This window comes from Euwallacea similis, chromosome 11 (assembly GCF_039881205.1).
Source record: "Euwallacea similis isolate ESF13 chromosome 11, ESF131.1, whole genome shotgun sequence".
Taxonomy (NCBI): domain Eukaryota; kingdom Metazoa; phylum Arthropoda; class Insecta; order Coleoptera; family Curculionidae; genus Euwallacea; species Euwallacea similis.
In genome coordinates, this window is record NC_089619.1 from 904933 (window position 1) to 914122 (window position 9190).

Sequence of the window (9190 nt, forward strand, 5' to 3'; positions counted from 1 at the left end):
TTACGTAACATACCTAATAGAAAAACATGCCATAGCGTATAAGTTATAGTTGCAGCTGCTGAATAATTCAGTTAAAGAATGGAGGCTTGGCATCTCAGATGGGAAAAAATATTTCTACCGAGAAAAAGTAAAGCAAATCTTGTTATGTTGGCGTGTGATAAAGCGTGATTTAACACCTTTATTATTAAGCATTTATATTTCTCTTAGGAACGAGGATAGGCAGGTTTATAATGCATAAATTTACCACTACAGCTTTAAATAAGACTAAGATAAACTCTAAACGATAATGGTAGTTATGTAATTGAACCTTTGATGTGTTCAAAAACAAATATACCATTGACGTACCGAAATTTCGGTATTTCCACAGCCTCTTGTAACCCTGACATACGCCTCTGACTTATCGTTCGTTTGTTTTTGTTACATACTGTATAGAATAATTGGCAACGTATAAACTATAAAAGCAAAGAGTACTACCCAATCGAGTACAGTTATCAGCTGATTCAATTTCCAGCATTGCTTAGTGGTTTTTAATATTTTCGTCTCTTGTTATGTCCACCAAGATGAATGGGTTCAGTTCTACCAAGGTGATAAATGGTTTTAATGGTTCTACTAATGGAAGTACTAACGGACACGCTGCACATAAGAACCATAAGGATCAAGAGGTTGGAGACAGGTAGGAATATTTATAATTTATTATTTTGTTTTTTTTTAATTTTCAGTTTAAAATTTTGTTTTTTCATATTATTTACATCTTATGCAGTTTTTTTATGTGTTTATTTAATCTCCTCCGATGATATAATCCGTTAATTGAGGATATTTCTTTTACGAAAGCAATTTTCGAAATTTCTTTCCTTTAATGGAAAATCGTTTCTTGTTGTCACATTCATTTTATGATTTTTTTCACTCCATTAAATCACTTTTAATTGTTTTCGTTTTTGAATTGCACTTGTATTTAATTCCAAATCAAATTATTTGAAAAATCAAAAAAGAAGTCAGTAACAAATCGTCCGTGGGCCATTTTTTGATGACAAATCTGATATTAACCGGTTTTAACCCTACAGCCTGAGATATCCTTACGTACATTTTAATTTGAACATCAAAACCTTCGATTTTATGGTTTACGTTATCGTCAAATCTTTTGAATTCTCCTGCAACTATTTGCTATTAAAAAGCATTGTTAGTAAGCAAGTCAGTTCAGGTTAGGCTATGGAACAGTGATGGCTTACCGATCGCTTCAAAATGCCAAAGGAGATTGGAGCAGACTGAATCTTTTCTGCAAATTCTAATAGATGTTTAGGGACAACGACACAAAGCACCATGGTCTGGAATACTGGATCTAGATATGCTGGATCTGTTAGGCACACCTGTAAAGAGCAATCCTAATGTAAGAGCTCGTAGAAAAAATACTTATAATCTAAGGATATTTGTCATTAAAAAAAACGAATTAGCCTCAAAATATTTTTATTCGCTATATCTTATCAACAGGTTTGAGCAATATTAAAATAAAACTATGAATTTGCGATTGTTCAGATCAAATATTTTTAAATCCGAAAAAAAAAACCTATATTCAAGTTTAATTTCGCAATCCACACATTGTGTTTACAATAATACGTAATTGTTCCCAATAAAATAAGTTACTTAGTGTCCAATATAACTGTAAACATTTTTATTTAAGTAACATCAAATACATTGTCACCCCTCAATTTTAGCTTTAATTCGGATAACACAAGAAAACTGCTTTAAGTCCGTAACTTATTCTAATGATATTGTAGGATCCCGACAATAGCCCTGGGACGCAATGAGGTTTATTACCGCACAGGGAATGTAATGAATCATGTAATTTTTTTTCGTTCATATTTCCAAATGGTCGCATATAAAGCGATGTACAAAGCCATTCTCTCCAAGTTATTCATTACTGGGCAAGATCGGGCTAACGCATCTGCTCGGGCCATCCCTGCAAAATAATAATTGAGATCCGGGCCAATCTTAATTTCGTTTAATACATTGATTGGATATTTATCACATATTAAAATTTGGAATTAAATATGCAACAAATTATATATTACTGTTTTAGGACCATGTACAAGGACAGGCACCGAGCCGGGCTATACCCGACTCGTCGTATGTCTCGTCGAAATCGACTCGAAGCAGCTCCAATATTGTATATATTTTTTTTATTTGAAGACGGTTATGGCTGCTTTATCGTACTACCAGTAGATAAATTATCACGTATATTTCTGCACTAGAAATTTATATATTTTTTAATTTCTATAAATTTTATAATGTCCTTTAAATTTTGCCTTAAACTTACTTTTAAATATGAATTTTGTCTCTTTTTATAAACATTTATAATTCTTGTAAAAATTCAAGTTTTTGCACATAAAAGAAACCAATTTAAACCTCAAACTGAGCAGAAAATTAATAATAACAGTAAGTTTCCTGTATTTCCACATCTTGAGAATTAATTGGCCAACGCCAGTTTCCCTTTCAGGTTCATTTGATACTTTGGTCATGAAATGCTTAAATTTGACCGCTAAATATAAATTTCCATCCAATAAAATAAATTAAATAACGGTTTAAATTTAATTAAAAATGTAAAAAAAAGACCGCACCTGGAGTCACATTAAAAAATCTCTTGGTTTAGCAACACATTGCGTAAAATATCATTTAAAATAGCAAAAAGCTGTATAATTCGGTGCAAATAATTCAATTTTCAGTTAGTTGACAATAAAGAATGGTACCATTTTCCAAGAATTGTTTTTGTTTACTTCCTTCTTCTGATTCGAAACAAACATTCATTCGTTATACCAACATTGCATAACGAACAACTAAAAGCACTAGAGGTCACCTAGTACCAAGAACGAAACAAAGGATATAGATAGTACCTTAACAGTGTATTGGTTTCTTCATTTAGATGGCCGCTTTCAACATTAATTATAGAGAACTCATGTATTACATCAATATATCAAGTGAACTGTCTTTTCAGGTACACATATGAGGCCTTACAGGAGAGCGTTGCCTATTTGAGAAGTAAAGTGCATTTTGAACCCGAAGTCGGAATTATTTGCGGTTCCGGATTAGGTGGGTACCAGTCAAAGATAGCCATGACTAAATAATTCTTTACTGGCAGATTCGAATAAGGGAAGAGTAGTGCTTATTTGCTGCCTTACATGTCTCTAAGATGGATAATTTACCTATACAAGAACACAACAATGTGCACTTTGCTACAGTGGCTTAGTAACCCGAGTAATCCTATATGTGCACTAGCCACACTTTTCGAACTTCTACAGGGTGGGTCCGTATATTTAGACAGCGCCCGTTACTTTTATTATAAAGAAAAAGAAAAACTTAAAATATAAAAGATGTAGGGTTTATCCTAAATCTCCAAAAAATATTATAAAATACAACAGATAAATATTACAAAATTGAAAAAGGACATAAACCCGATAAATTTATAACTGGTTGAAAATTGAATAGATTTTTATTTTCTGATTTAAAAAATATATAACTTGTTGACATTTGGTTTAGCTGTTTTCACGACATTTGCATTTAAAAATAGGGATTATATTGTTTTCCCAAATGGCCATTGTTTCCATGAATAAACAAATAAACCGAACGTCGTTAATAATAATTATTATTTATTCGGTTGTCGCATTTTCTTCATTTCACTCGTAAAATGGGTCATATAGAAGAAAAAAAATAGAAATAATGAAATCTATAAGGAAAGAAGTCAAAATTTAGAGGATTTAAGAGAAACTATGTTGATAATAACGGTGGACATATTCAGCACTTGTCAATTTTGAATTTTCGTAAATTATTTATTTAAAAAAATATATATCTTGATTCCATGGTATTAAAATGCAATTTTTTTTATGTTAGTTTTAAATTAATTTATTATTTCCAAGATGAACATAATAAATTAATAAATAATAATCACTAAAGATTTGCGGTCTATTTGTTTATTCATGGTAGCTGCGATTTGGAAAAACATGTTAATTTTTAAATGTAAATATCACGAAAACGACTAAACCAAATGACAACATGTTACATATATATTTTTAAAATCAGAAAATAAAGATTTGTTCAATTTTTATAAAATATACGGTGATCCGTTATAAATTTACCAGCTTTCTGTCTTTTTTAATGTTGAAATATTCATTGATTGTGTCATGTATCATTTTTGGGCGCTGTCTAAATATACGGATCAATTCTATACACCTCACTTCGTCGCTTATAAATTCTCAAGGATCCAGACTTAGATTCTGATTCCGCAATTTACACTTTTTCAGAAATTGACCCTTTTACAGGCTCTTTGGCAGAATGCCTAGTCGACGCTATAGAAATTCCCTACTCTACCATACCCCACTTCCCTCAAAGCACTGTCAAGGGACACGTGGGCTCCTTAGTTTTCGGACACCTATCTGGACTGCCCACCGTGTGCATGAAAGGACGATTCCATTACTACGAAGGATATCCTTTATGGAAGTGCTGCATGCCCATTCGGGTCATGAAGTTGCTCGGTAAAAATTTATCTCATTAGTGACTAATTAATTAACTAAATAGTTCAAAATAATACTGACAGCTTTATTTCGTAGAGAGTTCACACAGAAACGAAAAAATTGACCCATGTCTAGTTTTCATTTTATTGTTTCCATGCAAATCACCCTCCTGGTAAAGTCATCTTAGTTTTCACCATTTACTGTCACTAAAGATATCTAACGGTCCGTTTTCCAGGTGTTACCCATCTCTTCGTTACTAACGCTGCGGGAGGCCTGAACTCAAAATACAAAGTGGGCGACTTGATGTTCGTGAGGGACCATATTAACATCATGGGCTTTGCTGGGAACAACCCTTTGCAAGGGCCCAATGACGAACGCTTCGGCCCTAGATTCCCTCCCATGAATCAGGCCTACAACAGGGATATTATCGCCCTGGCTAAAAAAGTGGCGCACGAAATTGGCCTCGGGGATAAAATCCATGAAGGAGTGTACACTTGCATCGGGGGTCCGAATTTTGAGACAGTGGCTGAGCTGAACATGCTCAAGATGTTAGGTATGGTATTTTCTGAGAATGCGGAGTGTCAGTTTCTGAACTATGATGATCTCGGTAAATTGGAGCAAAATTGGGTGATGTGGAGTTGAAGAATACGCCGTTTTAAAATTTGAAAAGTTCCGATGGTTTCACGAATACGATACTGTGGAGAAAATTGGGACATATCATTCGAAATAAACAAGTTATTGACGTTTGAAAACATGCAAATTCAAAGGCGTATTTTGAGGGCTGTGGAAGACTTTCTCAAATTCAAATATGTCAAAATGTAGCTTGTTAATTCCTCTTTTGGTTCTAAAAGGTCGATTCCGAAATTCGCAACGATTAGGGAACAACACTGATTTTCGTGAGACCTTGCACCTGCCAAATTTTTCCGGAATAACTCGAAAACGGTAAATTCTAAAGATAAGACATCTTATATAAAATGACATTAAAATTTAACGAGAAATCCAAAAAATCACAAAAAAGGGGGGGGGGGGTCATTTAAAATAAGGAAATATACACGAAAAGGAATACTCAACTATTTTCAACCAATATGGTGGCTCAGCCACCTTTGGCAAATAGGCCAATATCATCCAGTGCGCAGAGACATGTTTCTAGGTATGACGTGCTGGAAAGTTTATGCACCAGTTTCAAAATTTCAATATTTTCCGAACACTCTCGAAGGGCATCGAAACTGCAAATTGCGCAATTTTCCCCCAATTTAACCGACCTCTTGGAGTTACCGAGATCCTCATGCTTACGCTGCAAACACCTGGTACGTTCCTCCTGAATCTCCTTTCTTTGTTTCTTCAGGTGCTGACGCGGTTGGCATGTCAACAGTACACGAAGTGATCACAGCTAACCATTGCGACATGACAGTATTCGCCTTCAGTTTGATCACAAACGAGTGTGTGGTTCACTATGAGACTGAAGACGAGCCCAGTCATGAAGAGGTGATTGATGTGGGAAAGCAGAGAGAGGGATTGTTGAAACAGCTGGTAACTGAGCTCCTAAAAGAGGTGTTTCGCGAAGGGATAACCAGCACTGGCCGAAGTAGTCAATAAGGGTTTCTGTGTTCGTATAACTTGCGGTCATATTTCGGTCATCCTTTTGGCAGTACGATTTACAAAGAAATGCAGTTTATAAGACATACCTAGAAGGGTTTAGTGGCTGTATAGTGGGAGCACGTGCTTTAGACCTATTTAGAAATATCTAGCTATACACAGTAATCTCCATACTTGTTAATTTAAACGAGTTCGCAGATCAGCAACGTTTGGATATATTTTTATTTTATTATTTATTGATTTTTTGTGTAAATAAATTATATATGTTTTACTTGAAAATGTTTGGGTTCTTTCATGAAGCACGTAGAAGAGGAATCATATTTGGTCTCAATTGGCTTAAAAAGTTGAAGTTAAAATTTTAACCAATAAGACCCCATATTCGTTCTCGAATTAGGGGGAGATGAACCAATTTCATTCCGCTATTAGTTGCGAATCAAATCCATCTGTCATACATGTACTCTTTCCATATGGGTACTTTCATGTCGTAACAATCAAAAATAGAACCAGAAACAATAATGGCTGTGGATAGTTCCAGCAAAATTGAGAATGCGGACTTCATAAAAACTTTAGCACTCCTTAATATTGGCAACGCTTAAGCGAAGTTCCACCGCGCGATATGCGACAGCTATTACTAGTTGTCCTCCGTTTTTAGTTACACTTCACAGTGTCTTCATTGATAGTTAAAATTGCGAATAATAGCTCACAAAACTGCATAATTTAGACTCGCGGTCTGCGAACTATGAAACTTATTAAACTCACGTTCATCGCACTCAGTTCAATGGCACCGAAAATTCGAGAGAATGTGCATCCTCTGGAAATTTAATTTTCCTAAGGACATTCTTCGCTATTCTACAGAGAATCGTTAATTCCATAAGTCTTCTCAGTTTCAACGAGCACGGAAAACAGATTCTTTTAAAGTCAAATGCAGAGAAAAAAGCCACAATTATTCAATCTGGTCGTCGCGGAGGCCAGTGTTGCGAGAATCGAATGCATGGAATTTGACGATTCCGTGAACGGTGAGGTCTAAAGTACTAGTTTGAGAAAGACGTAACAAGTAACAATTCTTGAACTTTTGCAGCGTAAAACTTTTTTGCCTGTTATCTGGCATCCCCGGTAACAAAAAAACGCTTGTAATTAGTAAGTATATTCAAACCACCCAGAAAATTAAAAACATTTTTCAACCATGACTCATCAAAGACAGCGTTCCGCACTACATAAATCTGAGCAATTATTATCACCACCAGCATTAGATTTGATGCCACTGGCTGAAGAAACGCTGCTTTCAATTGTAATATGTCACCAGAAAAGCATTTAACACATCTAGTTTTTATATTAACTTTGTTAACGATAGTGTCCATGCGAGGGGAAGGTCATGCAAACATTTGCTTAAATATCGACGATATCTTGTCGCTAAACTTTATGCCTGGAACATTTCTTGAAAGAATCGGGACTGACTTCATTGAATCAAATGAAACGACTTTCACTAACGATATGAACAGGCCCGGCATAGTGCTTGATGGAACCTTCAAAAACGCTCTGCACACCATGAATTTTCACAGGTGAGTTTCAAATTGAAGCTGAGACTTAACACGGGCAATTGTCTCTATAGGTCAATGATGAACCAGTATCTCTGCAGAAATTATATGGCTAATCAAATAGTGGCAGATATTACAAACAGAACTATTTTTAAACGTAGGATGGGTAATGTGGATGGCGAGTCAACGAACCAGGCGTCGATTGAAACCGAGAATCTACAGACAAGCTTTTTATTGGATCAAGGATCTTCAGCTTATCAAGAATGGCTCCGCAAGTGAGTAGCCGATATTGATTTTTGCTTTTCATCTAATCAAAATGAAGGAGCGCCACCCTTGAGGACATATTCAGGCACCATAGCCAAACGGATGAGGAAACACTTAAGGAGAGTAATGAAGATGCAGATGTAAGGAACACCCTGAACGCTAATCAAGCTGATAGGGATTTTCATGGAATTTCATATGATTCTACAGGTAAGCAAAGCATTTTCTTATGAGAGTTGTTTTACAGGCATAATATTGTAGATTATATTGTAAACCATGAAGGGGTCCAACCGCATTTTTCTTACCCACCTCAACATTCAATCTTGGACAAAAGGCTCTCAAAGGACGAAAAACTAGCGGATGTTTTTGAAGTAGCTCTTACCGCCTTAGCTTACCTCTCATTCGGAATCTTCATTATACATTTGATAATGAGTATATCTGCAGTGGTAAGTAATTTTAGGTTGTGTTAAGACTGTTTGTATGAAATTGATATTTACAAAGAGGAACCCTCAAATGACCACTATGAACTCCAGAATAGTAGCAATAAATCCTGAATCTCCAGCTTTGTATAGTGAGTATACTTGATACTTGCATTTCCAATTTTGTGTATTTTAAAACTTTTCAGATTCCTACGAATTTGGCGAATCGCCCCATGGTTCCTCCTTAAATTCTGAGGAATATATTACTTATAATAGGTTAGAAATCAAAATATCCAGATTGCAGCACATAGACGTTTACATAACGTTATTTCAAAAACGTTATATTTTCATCATATTCTTAACGACATATTAACATTTCTTTTCTCACATCACATTACTACCACACTACCACAGATAGAACGTGACTAACAATTATTTTTCTTTAAAATTTAATATTTCAATCTAGTTATGAGGAAGTTCCACAATCAAGAACCTTGTACGATTCTTCAGTGGCAAATGAACTTGCCAAACGAACACTCAACATATTAGATTCGGTCCTAATAGCTGGAAAAGACAAAGGCCGGTGCCTTAAAAGAGCCATCTGCAGCGCAGCTAAATATTCCAGAGATTTGCATGGAAACAGTAAATTATTTATGGGATTTTTGAGGTGAGGTTACACAGGATCGGAACATTTTCGTTTCTCATCCAGTGATCGTAATCGATTTTAGCTTTGGAGCAAGTTGGTTGTCGGACAAAATTTCCGAGAAAGCTTTGGCTAAAATTGAAGGATTGCAGGCTGCCATTCTTGGATTGGGGAATGCCAGTTGTGATGTGATTTACGTTTGTAGAGGTTTTTAGTCAGAAATATAAGTGATTTAAT

General features: G+C 35.2%; 2 protein-coding genes across 3 annotated transcripts; both read left to right on the forward strand.

Annotated features, from left to right (window-relative positions):
• The first annotated feature begins 468 nt into the window (after positions 1-468).
• On the forward strand, positions 469-6374 carry LOC136411984 (purine nucleoside phosphorylase). 2 transcript variants are annotated; one of them, XM_066394812.1, is made up of 5 exons: positions 469-673; positions 2987-3081; positions 4290-4520; positions 4735-5052; positions 5845-6374. In XM_066394812.1, exons 1-5 carry the CDS (start codon positions 549-551, stop codon positions 6093-6095), a joined length of 1020 nt encoding a protein of 339 aa, XP_066250909.1. In that variant the 5' UTR covers positions 469-548; the 3' UTR covers positions 6096-6374. The 2 variants fall into 2 exon arrangements, with proteins under 2 accessions (XP_066250909.1, XP_066250910.1); XM_066394813.1 differs by having other exon boundaries at positions 470-673; positions 4308-4520.
• Positions 6375-7219: 845 nt separating this feature from the next.
• Positions 7220-9190, forward strand: LOC136412310 (uncharacterized). Its single transcript, XM_066395338.1, has 8 exons — positions 7220-7654; positions 7705-7905; positions 7953-8101; positions 8153-8337; positions 8393-8474; positions 8517-8586; positions 8777-8977; positions 9039-9190. Exons 1-8 carry the CDS (start codon positions 7389-7391, stop codon positions 9166-9168), a joined length of 1284 nt encoding a protein of 427 aa, XP_066251435.1. The 5' UTR covers positions 7220-7388; the 3' UTR covers positions 9169-9190.

Coding starts and splice junctions, on each gene's coding strand:
- LOC136411984 (XM_066394812.1), top strand. CDS start 549: ATGTCCACCAAGATGAATGGGTTCAGTTCTACCAAGGTGATAAATGGT. Junction 674..2,986: donor GATCAAGAGGTTGGAGACAG/GTAGGAATATTT, acceptor CTGTCTTTTCAG/GTACACATATGAGGCCTTAC. Junction 5,053..5,844: donor GAACATGCTCAAGATGTTAG/GTATGGTATTTT, acceptor TTGTTTCTTCAG/GTGCTGACGCGGTTGGCATG.
- LOC136412310 (XM_066395338.1), top strand. CDS start 7,389: ATGTCACCAGAAAAGCATTTAACACATCTAGTTTTTATATTAACTTTG. Junction 7,655..7,704: donor CACACCATGAATTTTCACAG/GTGAGTTTCAAA, acceptor TTGTCTCTATAG/GTCAATGATGAACCAGTATC. Junction 8,475..8,516: donor TTTGTATAGTGAGTATACTT/GATACTTGCATT, acceptor AAAACTTTTCAG/ATTCCTACGAATTTGGCGAA.